General features: G+C 47.4%; 1 protein-coding gene across 3 annotated transcripts in view; it reads right to left on the minus strand.

Moving 5' to 3' along the window:
• Positions 1-1,011: 1,011 nt before the first annotated feature.
• The window catches only part of lmcd1 (LIM and cysteine-rich domains 1), an 84,623-nt gene continuing 68,022 nt past the window's right edge, over positions 1,012-17,612 (minus strand). For all 3 annotated transcript variants that reach the window (XM_072472126.1, XM_072472127.1, XM_072472128.1), the window contains 2 exons: positions 4,015-4,230; positions 1,012-2,307 (listed from right to left, as the gene is read on the minus strand). In XM_072472126.1, the coding sequence (XP_072328227.1) occupies positions 2,146-2,307; positions 4,015-4,230 (378 nt within the window). In that variant the 3' untranslated portion in view covers positions 1,012-2,145. The remainder of the gene's footprint in view (positions 2,308-4,014; positions 4,231-17,612) is intronic.

Below are 17,612 nucleotides of genomic sequence, written 5' to 3' on the forward strand. Positions count from 1 at the left end.
AAAATATATTTAAAAATGTATTTAAATGAGGTTGTCGCCCTTTCTGGGTGTGATCCTCATTGCAGCACTGGCAAGGGGTGTGGAAAATGTGGTATCGCTGGAGAGAATCACGTTTTATGATACTTGCAGTATTTTCCGTCCATGTTGCCGATCTGACTGAAGACTAACACAGGTTGAAAATTGGCCCCCTAGAAATCTATTGAGCCTTGTCTTGGACATATCAGTGACTGAATCTCCACTGTCCTCAGGGGATAGAGAACTTCAAAGTTTCACCACCCTCTGAGTGAAAATGTTTCTCCTCATCTCGGTCCTAAATAGCCTCCCTCTTATTCTGTGTTTCCTTGTTCTCGGAGACTGCACCCACCCACCCATCCCCCCCCCCATCCACATGCCCTCCCCCCTGGGGAATTATTCTTCTCGCATCTACTCTGTCGAGTCCCTGTGAGAAGTTTGTATGTTGCAGTGAATCGCCTCTCGTTCTTCTAAACTCTCGAGAATACAGTACGTCTCCTCAATCTCTCCTCATGAGGAGATAATGATTCCTTTATGTGGCATGTTCCATGATTGCTGGGACTCATACCTATATCTTGCCCACATGGCCACAGAGAGTGCCAAGAGGCTATTTAACTCAGCTATGTTGTCCATCTATTTCATCTTCACCTTGACATTCACCCATCGACAGGGGTTACAGGATAGGGAATTTGAAATGTGACTCGTCTAGTCAACTTTGTTCTCTACGGCCTTGGCGCACTGAGGCTAACAGCAGCGTCCTTCCTCCTCCCTAATGCCAAGGCAGGCTAGCTCATCCCTGACCAGATAATCAAACTGTACGGCTGGCCTGCTCATTGCCATCTCAAACTGGGGCAGGAGAAGATCCCTTTGGAAATTCTCAGGCTGTCGTTTGACATAAGAATGCTTGGTTAATTTAAACTGCAAACTACAATGGCCTGAATGTGTTCAATCCAAGTACAGATACTTCATCAGAAATAATGAAAAAGAGTTTCACCTGTACTCAGTAATACACAGCTCCAAAAATTTAATTCCAACAGCAGTTTAGTTTGGGCCACAAAATCTCCCACAGGAATGCCAATACAGAGGACTCCAGGTTAATTTTTCCACCAGCCTATTTCATTTTCTTTTCCTTAATTCACAGGATGTGGGCATTGCTGGCCAGGTCAACATTTATTGTCCATCCCTATTTGCCCTTGAGAAGGTGGTGGCAAGGTGCCTTCTTTAACCGCTGCAGTCCATGAGGGAAAGGTAGACCCACAGTGCTGTTAGGGAGGGAGTTCCAGGATTATGACCCAGTGGCGATATTATTTTATACATACTCTATACCAATATAGAAAGAAATATGGGAGAACCTCTTCTCAATATGGGATCGAGGGCTTGTGCAAAGCATTTTGAGAAATTACTTTCTCTTCACCCAGTAAAGAAAACTCCTGGTCTTAGATTGACAGGTTCCACTGTTTGCAGTTATATTTTACAGCCTGATGTTCTGGGGTCATTTAATTTTAAAAAGGTATCCATGAGTATAATCTGGTGTCCAACACTTTACATTTATATACTGCTTTTCCATTGTAAGTGGTAAAGGAGGAGCTTTCATCCACTGCCCCGAGAGCAATCCGTGTAACAGGATTTCTGGGCATCAGCACACTCACTCACTCACTCACACACACACACTGCATGTTTAAGCCATACAAACATGTCTTCAATGTTTTCTGTCATCTACCCAGCAGTTAACTACTGCTAGGTATCGTCATCTCTGCATGTATAAACCTACATCTACAACTATAAAATATAGAAGTATTTCTTATGGAGCTGTTGCGGTGGGAGGTGTTTTACAAAAAAGGTGATTGAGCACTTTATACAAAACACGGGCCAGTTCTACGGATTACAAAGCGTTTCAGTCAGAGGGGCATTACAATATAATGAACGAATAACACAAGCATCATCGCGGTCTTACAGAACAATCTGGAAGGGTTTTTAAAGAATGCCCACTCTGTGGAACTACTTAGCACATAGAAATTGGTTTTCTGTCATAGTTAGATCGACATCCTATGCTCTAGCTGACTAAACTTCCTTAGCTTTAATGTGTACTGCGTATGAAAAGCACAACATGATCCTTGTTCCAATGAAAGGCCTTCACATTTTCTTGATGCTTTTGCAACAGGATGTGCACAGCAGCTTGGCCTGTTCCAGCTCAAAGGACTTCCCCAGCAGTGGCTGCTCACACTCCACGCAGCAGAAATGTTTCTTGTGCCATGTCAGTCCCTTGCTTTCTATGTAGTCTTCTGAGAAAATTAACTGAAATGAAAATAAATCACGTTCAACACTGGATTTTATTCCCTCAAAGCAGCTCTCATTCATTTTCCCGTCAGCCCCACTCCAGGGACTGGAGTGCGAATCTAAGCTCGGTGCAGTACATTCAATAATAAAAGACTCCATCAGCGCTCTGCTGATGTGCTGGGTTACAAATCCAAGGACTTGAGTTCATGATCTTCTGACTCGGAGTCATATGTAATGCTGACTCAGTGAAACACCTCCCTCCGCGATTACTTCAAAGTACATAAAATCAAAAACTGTCCCCATAAACATAGCTACTACCTCATCCCGTTCCACATAGGTGTGATGCAGGATATCTCTTTAACCTTGGATGCAACCTCTGCTCATATAGGGGAGTATATACCCCTCTACGGTGTATTTTGGAGGTGGGGGGGACTTGCTGTGAGTTAACCCCTGCCCTTGATGCTGACCCTCAACACCCCATCCCCCTCCAACCCCCACCCAGCCATATCCTTCCCTCCATTACTTACCAGTGGCCTTGGTTGCTTAGCAATCCCGGGCCTCCGGTAAGTGTTATTCCAGCAGCAGCCCTTGCCTCCCCAGTGATGCTACCATTCAAAAGAGCTGCCGGCCTATAACTGGCCAACAGATCTCAGTAGGTGGGATTTCTGTCCTCGGAGTCCATTTTCCTGAGGAAAACCCACCGCTGGCCGCTTAAAGTGCCTGAGAGGCATTTAATACTGGCCTTGCCAGAGGAGGCAATAGGGATTTCTCACTGGTCCTCCCGTCAGCTGATGAGACCTCCAAAGCCTCCCTGAAATCTCCCTCACAGTACATGCTCCCCACATTGTATGCTGAACCCTTGGCTTTAAGAAGCCTTTCTACGCTAATGCCACTGCAGTGCTTCAGCGCACATCCTCCGAGAAGATCCCAATTTTCCAGGCAGTCACCATGGGTGGGATTTTCTGGCACTTCCCACCAGTGGGGTCTTCTGGTCCCACAGAAGGCGACCCCCACCACTGCAGGTTTTCTGGCAGCATTGAGTGTGAGCTGTGAAAAACACCACAGACACAGATCTCACTGGCGACTAATGGGGAAAGGTCTAGAGGAGAGGAATGAAGCTCACAAGAGGTTGCACCTACTCTGTTAGGACTGATCCAAAATGGTGTCCCTTGTAGCGCACAAAGAATCACGAGAGACGAATAGAGATGAAGTCGATGAGGCTTTATTAAGCGTGACTTGTTCCCCGCAGTTCAGTAGCAGACTGGCCAGCGGGGGAGAACTCCTGGTTCTTATACTCCGCCTTCAGGGCGGAGCTAGAGGTCAACAGCCAACCAGGACCCGGGATCTGTCAGCCAATGACATCACGGCTTCACAGTCCCACATGACCCCTAATGCATACTACCACATCCCTATAGCAGTGACACAAGTCCACTTGTGCAGTTTAATTTGAAGCTAGACATCCAAATGAGGTAACATGTTATGTGACCCAATCTTTTCTTGGGTTGGGCGAATAGGATAGTGATGCGAATACAGGTTGCAACATGCTATATATAGGCTTACATGGTACTCAATTTTATTTTTGGGTTACTGGGTTATGGGGATAGGGTAGAGGTGTGGGCTTAAGTGGGGTGCTCTTTCCAAGGGCCGGTGCAGACTCGATGGGCGGAATGGCCTCCTTCTGCACTGTAAATTCTATGATAAACACTGACAGGCCCAATAACCCACCTCATCACAGGCAATACAGCGGGACTTTTCACTGTCACAGTAATGGCGACCACATAGGAGTTTCCCACTCTTCCAGAAGTAGATGAGGTCCACCAGGGGCTCACTGCACCTGGTGCACAAAAAGCACGCTGGGTGCCAAAGTCGGTCATAGCCAGCTCGCTCTCCATACACCACAGGGCTCTCAGTGCTGACCGCTTGCTTGCAAAGCTCGCAATGCTGAAACAAGAGAGAGAGAGAAACTCAGATCTTGAATCGTGTGGGCAAAAAAATACCGCAAATAAACATTTCTATCAACTTGACTTTCGCAACCAGGTGAGGAGCTCCCCTCCTCCCAAACCTACTGAAACGACGCCTGGAAATTAATAAGACCTGATATCAATGAGGAAAATGGAATGACGTGCGAGTTCTTTCAGGTGATGCTGGAACATGCATCTGAAGCAGATATGCAGTGGACATCCAAAAGGATGTGCTACAGCTGACAACAGCAGTTCACTTGTCACATACACATTTTAGTTTTCACCCAAAGCACTATTCACCGTAATCATAGCGGGTCCCAGCCCACCTGAACAAGCACAGAATCAGTCCAGAAGTCACAATACCCTATGCACAGAATGGTCATTTGCGAATTAAAAATGAATTTCAGATGCATTGATCTGTATGCATGCCGGTGTTTATGTAGTTACATTGTGTACTATGTATTGCCCAATTTGTATTTTCTTTTCATTTTATTTTATTTTCATGTACTTAATGATCTGTTGAGCTGCTCGCAGAAAAATACTTTTCACTGTACCTCGCTACACATGACAATAAACCAAACCAAACCAGCCATTCAAACCTCAAGAACCTAAAGGGTGGCGCAGCGGCATAGTGGTTAGCACTGCTGCCTCACAGCTCCAGGGCCCGGGTTCAATTCCAGCTTTGGGTGACTGTCTATGTGGAGTTTGCATGTTCTCCTTGTGACTGCGTGAGTTTTCTCCGGGTGCTCCAGTTGCCTGCCGCAGTCCAAAGATGTACAGGGTAGGTGGATTGGCCATGCTAAATTGTCACGAGATGGGGTTACGGGCATAGGGAGGGGAAATTCTGCCGAGGTACGGTGCTCTTTCAGAGGGTTGCTGCAGACGTGATGGCCCCCTTCTGCACTGAAGGGATTGTATGATTCTATGAATTGTGAATACTGGGACAAGGCTCAAAAATTCAAATAATAGGAAATACGTTCCACTGTGATTTTTGTCTAACATAGAGCTACTCCTGCGTGTCCAGGCTGTCCTTGCTGTGGAATCAACTATTTACTTTGCAGAGTGAATTCCATAGCACCCGCAGAAACAACTAGACAACTGCACACTACCAAATGTGAACTTCCCTGTTGGTTGTGAATGCTCTATACATGTCATGATCAATATGTCTACACTACACTGCTGGGCAAACTGAGCCAAGTCCTCAGGGCGGCATGGTAGCACAGTGGTTAGCATTGTTGCTTCACAGTGCCAGAGACCTGGGTTCAATTCCTGGCTTGGGTCACTGTCTTTGCGGAGTCTGCATGTTTTCCCCATATCTGCGTGGATTTCCTCCGGGTGCTCTGATTTCCTCCCACAATCCAAAGATGTACAGGTTAGGTGGATTGGCCATGCTAAATTTCCCTCAGTGTTCATAAAGAAGTCAGATGGGGTTACAGGATTATGGGGATAGGGTGGAGGTGTGGGCTTAAGTAGGCACACAAGGGCCTGTGCAGACCTGATGGGCCGAACGGCCATTTCTGCATTATAAATTCTATGATTCCATGAAATGGCAGTCGTTTGGACATTTCCAGCTACAATGCATCAGGGAAGTTCACTGTAATGATATGTATAATGCCAGTACAGTAAAGGGTTAATATCTGAATCTATGTGTAAATCAAACACGAGAGGGTGTTACTAATTCACTGTGTATAAGACAGCATCTCTAGGAATTCTGGGAGAAGCTGAAGAGAACATGAAGAGAGCAGAATGAAAGTTGAATAGAGAATTATAGCACGAGGTCAAGTCATAGTGTAGTTTAGTAGTTAGAATATTGAATACTGTAGTACAGATTCAGTATCATTAGTTTATTATCTGTAACTCAGTAGAGTATGTGAACTTCATTTTAGTTTAGTAGTGTAAAATAAATGAGTTTTGATTCAATCTTCTTATTTGTATATTCTTTGTCAACACTACATATCTGGCTATCTTGGAGGAAAATTCAAGGAATATATCATGCTACCAGTAGTGGAAATATAACATATGCCACCTTCACAAATAAATGAGTTGAGACTTTATTCCGTTGATTTACAACTGAAGATATGAAACTTGGGCTGATTAGCAGTCACACCCACCAAAGTGAAAATGGTGCCTGGTTCGTCACAATCCAGACAGATAAAACAAAGTCTGCAAACAATGTTTTCTTTTGCTCAACTGCGCAAGACTAGGTAATTACTCAGGAGTTAAAAATGCCTGGACTTCCTTCCACCACTTCTGGTGTAATCATCATCAATTGAAATTGGAAACACTTCTGTGGCTAAAACTGTACTTTGTGAGTTATATTGACTTTCAGGTGCCTTCGAGCTGCCTATTTGTCGGTTTCCATGCTGCTTGCTGCCGGGATTCAAAGGGCCACTGATCCGAGATAGAAAGAGGGAGGAAGAGAGGGGGTGGAGGAGGGGGGCAGGCGAGGAGGAAAAAAGGGGGGAGCTGAATAGTGGAGAGTCGAATGAACAGATTAATTTCTCTTTGTTATTGAGCACAGGGAAAATTCCAGGCTCTTCTACTCATAGTGCGAGGAGACCGTCAACCCTTGCTGCAGGCTCAGACAGGTTTACTGACTCATTGAGAGGAAGGAAAAGACTAAACAAAATGGCCGAAAGAAAATAGAAGCAACTGGGCCTTCGGACTGGTTACTTGGTGCTGTTGTGTTGACAAGCTTTGGAAACAACGGCTCCAACCCAGAAACAAAAATCTTTGGACTGAAAGGTTGTGACAGGGGCAAGAGGGTGGGGTGGGGGGGGGGGGGGGGGGGGGTAGTGGAGAAAAAACAAAATCCCACAATCTCTTCAACTGCCAACATTATGTAAATAACGTGCAGCAAATACAACCCTTTTGTGAGAAAGCTGTTTCTACTCAAATGTAAATATTACTTCCAAGGCGTTATTCCTCATCTACATTCCATATCATTCATCTACATTTCCTTTGCTACCCCTCAGATGCTATCGTTGATGGACGGGTTCAATCCCTCAGTGTCTAATTTGTGCTCAAAGCTGTGTTAATGCTTAAAGTAGCAATAAACCTGTCAGGAAATGGCAAAGATCTTTGACTCAAGTCTTGTAAATGCATTTTCACCACCCCCACCCCACCCCCTTGCCTGCAAAGAAAAATACTTTTGGCATTATCGAGATCATTAATCTATCAAGACAGCTCGTTTCAATTTTCTATCTGCCCTCTCTTGCACAGGTCGTACTGTTTAAAAGAACATTCATGTCAGAAATTGGCACCAGTTGGCACCTACTGAACAAGATCAGAGAGACAGAGACATCAAATGCTCTTATGATGTGACAATAATATTTACTTCTCAACTAATGTACTGGCGCAAGCATCCAAAACCAGACGGTTTTCAGCGAGAAGATCTTCAGATGAAAATCAAGTGTCAGCATTTACTCCACCAGCAGGACATGGGGGCGGCACGGTGGCACAGTGGTTAGCACTGCTACCTCACGGCGCCAGGGAGCCGGGTTCAGTTCCAGCATTCGGTGACTGTCGATATGTAGTTTGCGCATTCTCTGTGTGGTGTTCCCCCTGGTGCTCTGGTTTCCTCCCACAGTCCAAAAATATGCAGGTTAGGTGAATTGGCCATGCTAAAATGGCCCTTAGTGTCCAAAAGGTTGGGTGGGTTTTCTGGGTTACAGGGCTAGGGAGGGTGCTCTTTCAGAGGGTTGGTGCAATGAGACTCAATGGGCTGGAGGGCCTCCTTCTGCACATAGTGATTCTATGATGACCAAAGAGGAGCCAATTTTACCCGCCTTAAAAATGCCTGGGCCTGACGTCTTGCCTAATCAACAGCCTTCTTGGACACTTAATAGAAACCAGCAGCACGCCACGTGATTAAAGTACAGGGATCCCATCGCACCCATGGCCCTGCACTCTACCCTGGAACACCTAGATAACAAAGACACCTATGTCAGACTCCTATTTATCGACTACACCTCAGCCTTCAACACCATCATTCCTACGAAACTCATCTCCAAACTCCGTGGCGTTGGCCTCGGCTCCTCCCTCTGCGACTGGATCCTGAACTTTCTAACCCACAGGCCACAATCAGTAAAGATAGGCAACAGCACCTTCTCCACAATCATCCTCAACACCGGTGCCCCACAAGGCTGTGTCCTCAGCCCACTACTATACTCCTTATACACCTATGACTGTGTGGCCAAATTCCCCTCCAACTCGATTTTCAAATTTGCCGATGACACCACCGTAGTGGGTCAGATTTCAAACAATGGTGAGACAGAGTACAGGAATGAGACAGAGAATCTGGTGAACTGGTGCGACGATAATAATCTCTCCCTCAATGTCAACAAAACAAAGGAGATTGTCATTGGCTTCAGGAAGCATAGTGGAGAACATGCCCCTGTCTACCAAAGATACCAAAGTTTGAGATCACGTACCAACCGACTCAAGAACAGCTTCTTCCTTACTGCCATCAGACTTTTGAATGGACCTACCTCGTATTAAGTTGATCTTTTCTCTACACCTTGCTATAACTGTTACATTATATTCTGCAGTCTATCCTTCCTTCCCTATGTACGGTATGCATTGTTTGTACAGCATGCAAGAAACAATACTTTTCACTGTATACTAATACATGTGACAATAATAAATGAAATCAAATCAAATCACTCTCCATTGCTGTGATGGTGCAGGGAGAACATTGAACAGATTCCCAGTCATGATACTTACAGCATCATGGGCTATCTTAGTGTCCTTCAACAGCAATTGCACAGACAGCATCATGGAGGACCATTGAGCCCATGTCTCTTTACTTGACCAATCCTAAACTAACCCTGCTGTACTACTCCCTCCCTATTGCCAGTGTCTTCCCCTAATTCCAATGTTTACCCATGATAACCAAAATCTGCGATTGTAACTAAGAAGCACAAGAAAACATTATGGTTTGCAGTTCATTAAAATGTTGACCGACAAGATCTTAAAAAGAATTATTGACCATAGGTCTTCCCTACTCTGGGGTCATTAACGCATCGGCTCATATAAAATTAATTACTTTGAAACTCAATAAATTGTTACACTGGCTAATTAATTTTTACAGAGCAGGATCCCATAAACAGCAACATGAAAAATGACCGGTTAATTTTTAAAAATTATCTTTATTAGTCTCATAAGTAGGCTGACATTAACACCTCAATGAAGTTACTGTGAAAATTCCCTAGTCGCCACACTTCGGTGCCTGTTCGGGAGAAATCAGAATATCCAATTCACCTAAAAGCACATCTTTGAGACTTGTGGGAAGAAACCGGAGCACGTGGAGGAAACCCACGCAGACACAGGGAGAACGTGCAGACTCTGCCCAGACAGTGACCCAAGCCAGGAATCGATCCTGGGACCCTGGCGCTGTAAAGCAACAGTGCTAACCACTGTACTACTGTGCGACCGTGCTTTTTTAAAATTAAATTTAGCGTACCCAATTAATTATTTCCAATTAAGGGGCAATTTAGCGTGGCCAATCCTGAGTTTGAGTTGTGGGGCCGAAACCCACGGAGACACGGGGAGAATGTGCAAACTCCACACGGACAGTGACCCAGGGCCGGGATCGAAACTGGGACCTCGGCGCCGTGAGGAAGTTGTGCTGACCACTGCGCCATCGTGCTGCCCCGCTACCGTGCTTTTGATGGTGTTGGATGCAGGACGAATGCTGTCTTGTACACCAAACAAATTACTGTGGTGGCTAGCCCCTTCAAGGTGCGATCTTCTGACCCGCCTCGTCCAATTGGTAACTAGTGCGTGGGATCGCCCAAGCAAAGCACGGGATTTTGGTCAGTTAGATGCCAGAGGCATGACTGGAAGCACTGAATCTGCATCACCATGTAAGTAGTTGCTGTGTTAGTAACGTTTATAGCTCATTCATAGCAGTTAGGAGTCAAGTTACGACAAATACCTTTCGTCAAATAACAGCACGGAGTCTTCAGCATCCACAGGAACCTTGGGAACCACGGGAGCATCGGTTGGATAGCTCAACAATGACGTGCCTCTGACATTGCAATGCTCCTTCAGTTACCGCATTCGTGGTATCAGATTACAGGTCGGATTCCCCGGCCTCCCAGATGCTTGTTTCCTGGCGGCGGGAGGCAGCGCGTCGTTTGCTGGTCACGGGATTCTCTGCTCCCGCCGCTGTATATGGGAGTTTCCATTGAAACCACCCCACTCAACCGGGAAACCTCACCGGGCGGGGGTGCGGGTTGTACCAGTGAATCCTGCCGCCAGCGAACGGCCAGAGAATTCCAGCTTCAAGTGCCAGAGGGAGGCTTGAGCCAGCAGGAATAATAGATTTGAATTTATAGAGTGCACATATGCTCCTTGGGGTGGGGAGTCGCATCACAACTATAAAGGCAACAAACAGCACAATATAAAAAATGGAAACTTCTTAAAAGGAAACAATTGCAGGTTGGCCGTTATAGTCAGCTTTTTATGTCAGATGCGTTCAGCTAGCCAGCGACCAAGGATTGTACATTAAAGTAATTTACACTCTGTTTATTCCACTGACAAATATCCTGGTGTCTGTACGAATCCGACCAGCAAAAGGATGCTGCCTTCTATCCGTTTGCAGCAGTCTTCTGAGACATATCACAAAAAGTCATCTTCTCCTGCTCTGCACTGTGCAACTACTGTCAATCTGTTGAGATCTGGGATATGTCATCCAGCTCGTAATTTGAACCCAGGTTTTAATCAGGATTTCAGCTTCTGTGAACTCTGCTTATTCCGACCCACACTTTCACACATGAGCACAATTTACAACGCAAGGAGGCCACTAACCAGATTAGAATCGAAAAGGAAACTGCCTGTGGAGCAGGGGAACCTCCAAATATTAAAGAAAGTTCAAAGTATCAGTTGCAAATAACAATTGGGCGGGATTCTCTGGTTCAGAGATAAAATGCCCCCGCCAGCGGAGGAGCGGGACATTTTCACGTTGCCGCTAGGAGCGCCGGGGTGGCGCGATTCCATCCATGCAAGTGAGCCCACGTGCATCCAGCCCGGGTCCCGATTCCCCAGGCGTGTGATTCGCTGGGGTCGGGAATCCTATTGTGAGTCTGACAAGCTGGAGCAGCTTTTAAGGGCTCCACTCACCCCAGACTCTCGTTCCAGCCAGGAATGTGGCTGCAAGAAGGTCCTCACCATGCTCACTTGATGCGGACATCCACAGGATGTTGGACGTCGTTGAGTAGAGGAGGGACCCCCCCCCTCTTCCCCAGGGTGGGATGGAAACGACAGCCAGTTGTTATGAATGAATCCTGGGATGAGGTGCCAGATGGGGTGATTGCTGGCAGCCTCGCCCAGAGGATTGGCATGCAGTGAAGGACAAAGATGAACAACCTCCTTCGAGCAGCTCGGGTTAGTATCCACTGTGTGACCCCAGCATAACTCCCATCCCTGACCCTAACATCTGCCGCCAAACCTTTATATGCCAGTATCACTCCGCCTATCAGCATGTCCCTCAGAATCCACCCTCAAGAAACCCCCATTCATGCCCTCTGGCCAGGCACCTTGCTACATATGCAACCAACTAGAACCCCCCCCCGCCCCCCCCCCCTTCATCTCCCACAGCCCTGTCTTTCCCAAGAGCTGACCCCAAGTCCTTGTCTTCCAGGATCACCATCAGATGAGGCCAGGCTGTCGGGGATCACACCCCATTTCCAGACCCCCAGGACACCCCAGAGCAGACCTCCGGGGAAGATACCGACTTAACGGCACTGCTTCCACCAGCACCATCCACCAGCGCAGAGACTATCAGCTCGGTGGGAAATGTTAGCGACCAGGCTCCTGGGTCACCCTCCAGTGAGCACCACACACATGCTGCAGCATATCAGATGGAAGCAGGGACTTCTGAGGGAGCAGAGGTCAGAGGGCTTCCCGATCCCAGGGAACAGCTTCCTCCAAGGCTGATGTAACACCTCTGGAAAAGATGATCCCATCACTGGTGCAGATGCAGATTCAGAGCTGAATTTACAGGAGGGAGTGTCAGCAACATCCCAGCACCTGCAAGTACAACTGGAGGAGTCCAGCCACCTTCAGGCACAGGAGATGGTGCTGATAATGCGTGGCAGCCAGGCCAACACTGAAAGGGTGGCGTCCACAGTGGAAGAGCTAGGGCAAGAAGTCAGAGCCATGTGTCAGGATGCCCAAGTCTTGGGTCACATTGTGTTGTCCATGGCTGAGAAGCAGAACAGGAGGACCCAGCTAGAGGGAGATATGTCCCAAATGAACATTGTTGCTGCACTCCAGAACTTGGCCCACTCACAAAGGCTGAGGACATTGAGAGCATTAGCTGGGCGCTAACTGACCTTAACCAGTAACAGGGGATATGGCACTGTCACAGAGGGACATGACGAGACAATGAGGGACATAGCTGACTCGCTGAAGGACATGTCCCAGTTACAGAGCACCATGGATAAGGGCATCATCATTATGGTTCAGACGAGAGAGAATCTCCAGGACTGGCAGTGCCAGATGCCGTTCAGGCCTCTGGAGTTCACTCCAGCTGCCTCTCAATCCCATGAGGTGGCCAGGGGGCCAGCGATCACCCGGAGGGAGGAGGAAGCAATAGGGCAAGGAAGCATTGAAACACTGCAGCCCTTCTGAATCCCCCATCCTGACACTGACACATCTGCTGATAGGGTTATGTTATTCTCCAAGTCTGAATAAAGATTGTAGACTTCCAGTTAACACAAATACTTTATTCAGTGAGTTCGTTCTGTTTCCAGAGCTTAACTAGATATAATACAGTCAAGAGGTATGACCAGTGAAGCTAAGGTAAACTGCCTATGCTGAGCTGTCTCTGTCTGCTGCTGCTCACTCGCCTCGTGCTTCTGAAAGACGTGGATCCTCCCTTGAGCTGGACCCTTTATACCCGTCTCTGATGCTGCCCTCTAGTGATGCTGTAGCTGTTACATCTGTGCTGTAGTGCCTGGTGTATGTACAGATGTATGTACAGATGTACAGATCACTACAAGGGTTAGCTTATAATGAGGCTGTTACTCTCAGAGGAGTTGTGTTCCAGAAAGGGTTCCAGCAGCCACTGATAAATATGTCCTTTGTGTGGGGTTAGCTCTGTTAAACCTCTGCTTCTGTTGCTGTGGAGCTGTGCATCTGAGAAGTGCAATTAGGAGTCCCAAAATCTGGTTGTCCAGTGATTGAGCATGGCCACGTTCATCCTCCTAATTATAGCACAGATGCATAAAGATTTCCAGATGGGTAGGGTAAATGAATATCTACATGATCAGGAGACCTCAGAGCATTTCCAGGACACTGGCAGCAGTCAACAGTTTGAACAGTCAGGAGCCTGGAAGTATAGACTAAAGGGTGAGTTGCTCGTCTTTTACAACAGCAATGGGAGGTTCAGCCACAGCACCCCGATTCAGAGGAGGATACCCCATAGAATCTATAGAGTTCCTGCAGTGCAAAAGGAAGCCATTCAGGCCATTGACTTTGCATCAACCCTCTGAAGGAGCACCCTACCTTGGCCCATTCCCCCGCCTTATCCCTGTAACCCCACCTAAATCCCTGTACACCCTTGGACACTAAGGGGAATTTTTTTTTAACATGGCCAATCCACCTAACATGCACATCTTTGATCTCTGGGAGGAAACAAAATCATCCGAAGGAAATCCATGTAGACATGGGGAGAAGGTACAAATTCCACACAGTCACACAAGGCTGGAGTTGAATCCCATGTGGGACCCTGGCGCTGTGAGGCAGCAGTGCTAACCACTGCACCACCGTCCCACCCGGTCCCCACTAGTCCCAGAGCTCCAGATATATATCCCCAGCAAGCCCGAAGACAATGAAAAAGGTACTTACCTCCTTGCATCCCCCTCAAAGGCCATGGTGCCACAACCCTCTTTGTAAATACTTGCACCAAATCCCACCTGCGTGACTCCTGGCTGCGTGGGGGAACATCAGAGGGGGTGGAGATTCCAACCTGTTAATCGCATTCAAATCCAATGAGATGTATGCATGATCCTGCCTGCACGGGGTCCGTTATGACCGGTGGGGCGGGACAAGAGATTAGTGATGGGTCTACCGCCCAGCGCCGTTCACAGCAGGATTCTCCGAGCCTCCGCGCTGAAATCACGCTCGGTGCGGGGGCGGAGAATGGCGCGTCAGACCCGCGATCGGGTCTGATGCCGGGACGTGAACCTCCGGCGACCGGAGAATCGGCAGCAGTCATGCACGCGCGGTCGACGCGTGCCAGTCGGGTTGAAAGAAGCCCCTGCGGCGATTCTCCGTGGTCGACCGGCTGAATTTCCTCCGGCGTGGTTCACGTATGGTTCCACCCGGCGGGAGCTGGGCGTCGCGGCTGCGGTGGCCGTCCTGGTGGGGGGCGGGGGGATCAGTCTCCGGGGGGGGGCAGCCTCCACGATGGCCAGGCCCGCGATCGGGGGCCACCGATCGGGGGGGGGCCTACCTTCTTCCGCGCCGGCCCGCTGCGTGGGTCTGCCATGTCGCGCGAGCACTGCGTGGAAGCGGCCACCGTGCGGACCCACGGCCGGCAGTGCAGGGTCACGTATCGGCAGCCGGTGCTGCGTGGAGCATTCCGGCGCCCTGCTGGCCCCCTCTGGGCCCCGGAACCGCTGGGCTAAAAGGCCCATTGATGCCAGCGTGAAACACTCCGGTGTTTATGCCGGCGTCAACACTTAGCTGCCGTTTTGAAGAATCCCGGCCCCCGTTTTGGGGCCAACGTGGGATTCTCCGCCTGATCGGGATTCCCGATCTTAAGGGCGGGAAGCGGAGAATTCCGCCCAATATATTTGAGTTCCAAGTCGAGGATTCAAAATGTTAGTTTGCAACTTCTGCAAATAGCTTGTCTTTCTGGGGCGCTCTGGTGAGTGACTTTCCCCATCCTGCATGGTAAGATAATGCATGAATTGCCGATCTGTTGTAGAGCCACTGCAATGGTAAAACTTAGAAACTGAAAGATGCACACGATTATTTCACTGCTACATGAATGCAAAGGTATTAAATGACCTTATTTCCAGCAACAAGAAAATTAAATGTTCAAAACACTTTTTGGTGAACTTTATATTTGATTTCATGAGCGAAAGTTAGCAATCCAAAAACATGTTGGTATTTCCTTGGGGAGTTATATATTTGCCACTTGATCTTTGAAATTATTGTACATTTTAAAAAATCAGTTCACTTCCAATCCTGCTAATTAATCTTATCATTCGGGAATGCAGTTAAGACCCTGGTAACCATACTTTTGTAATTAGTGCTACAGGGGAGGGCAAGGGTCAGAGTTCACATTCTGTGACTTTACCAGAAAGCGCTTGAGATTAATCAGGCACCCTACTGCAGCTGGACATTCTCAGATTCTAACATATTCCATTCATCATTATGAGTGCTTTCAAGTGGTTGCTTCAAATTACTACTATATTCCCTCTAACTACAATTCCCAGTGAATAATGCACATTTGGCACAGGTTACCTGCCATTTTAGCCATGCTTGCTGTCCCAGGAGGGAAAGAACCCACATAGTAGTGAATTGACTAAAACAGTTACAAAGAACAAGATTGCACTGCATGCTTATTGGTGCTTTTCGCCATTCCCACATCCCCGAATTTTAACACTGCAGCTGAGAGGAATTGTGACTGAGTCAGCAGCTCTCTCATTTCAAGAGGTCACCGCAAAGAAAATTTGGTGAAAGATCTCTGACCCCAGGCGGCTGCTTACCAGACAATACACCGGAAGGCATGTGTGAAACAAGTGACAACCTCTTTCTCTTCGACACCGTTAGGTGTCTAACGTCGCTTTGGTTCCCCATCATCTAATCACATGGGAAAGGCTCTGTAGTCGTCGGGGGTTAAGTTTTACCAGCAGCACGTGCTTTCTCTGAAATAAGAAGCTCATTGTTCCTTGACGTGTACACTCGCTTTAGAGGCCGGTGAGCAGGCTGTCCCCCTGCGCCAGGCCTTTCTACGATGTGAAACTAGGACACATCTGCACACTCAAGGCTGCTTGGTTGAAGTTTAGGAGCTGACGATCCCTCATGCAGGAAACGTTAACAACAAGTATAGCTAAAAGTTTTGATGGGTGGAGATGTCAAGGGTTCGGGAACTGAGGTGGGTGAATGAAGTTGAGATACAGATCTGTCATTGATTGGTGGAAGGGAGCAGGGTGGCTGAATGGCCTGCTGCTGTTTCTTTGTTCAAGAAAGAGGGGGGCCAAAGGTACAGTTGAAACGAGCATTGCTGAATGTCAGACTTTTATTTCAATGTGATATTTCATCTCAAGTTACATAATCATTAAAACATTTGAATCTGGGTCTCAGTGTTCCGTCTTTCACAAGCCTTAGAATTGGGTAGCACTATCTGGGCTGGCAAAGCCAGGCATGGCGGGCACTCCTTGTAAGTTGCAGCTTGTTAGAAAGCATTACACTGGCACAGTTGGAAATCAACAGTGTGAGGATGTTGGAAAAGAGACATTTCTTCTATTTATGTCTTCTGGAAATCGCTCCTTTTCACAATTCCCTCAGAACATACCAAGGGCTGGATTCTCCCTTCCACCAGCCAATGTTTCTCAGCGGCTGTGCCAATCACTGGTGTTGGGACTCTCTACTCCTGCCGCTTGTCAATGGGATTTCCCATTGAAGCCACCCACCCCACGCTGCCGGTAAAACCGTGGGCTGGGGTGCACTGCCGGTAGGAACAGGGAATCCCAATGGCTGGAGAATTCCAGCCCAAATCAAAAAGTTTTCAAACAAATGTGAAAATAAAACCTTAGTTCTCTGCACAAAGGCGCTTCAGAACAGACGTGGTCCAAAGATTTAAATCTTCCTTTGGACTTGAGTCAGATCGACATGTAAAAACCTCAAAGGTCATCTGATTGGTATCAAAAGTGAAAGGGACAGATTGATCAATACCATAGATAAATGAAGTCTGGCTTGTAAAGATCTACAAGATCATACAGATCATGGTCCATTTTCCTTCTCGCTATCTCCTGAAGAACACATTCACTTGTTAGTGTACACTCTGTTGATACTCCATCCCATTTCTATTTGCCCACCCTTTGAGTGTTCGTCTCCCCCAGTGAGCTTTGGCAGGCTATTTTGTCACATTGGGACATTACAGCTGGCTCTATTCCAAAGAAATAATTCCATTAGTGTATAAAGCACGTAATGAAGGTAATTACAATGTTTCTTTGGATGCCCATTTGACACACAGTTTGGCACAGTTTGGCTGTGATTTCCCCCTGTGGTGTAGTGACTGTCCAACATTACTGCCTCAGATGACAAGTGGCCATTTAAGAAAAGTGCAACACCCATGCACCAGTATCCCAGTATCTTCAAGAGACGATGGTGGAGTAACAA

The sequence above is a fragment of the Scyliorhinus torazame genome, chromosome 13 (assembly GCF_047496885.1).
Source record: "Scyliorhinus torazame isolate Kashiwa2021f chromosome 13, sScyTor2.1, whole genome shotgun sequence".
Lineage (NCBI taxonomy): Eukaryota > Metazoa > Chordata > Chondrichthyes > Carcharhiniformes > Scyliorhinidae > Scyliorhinus > Scyliorhinus torazame.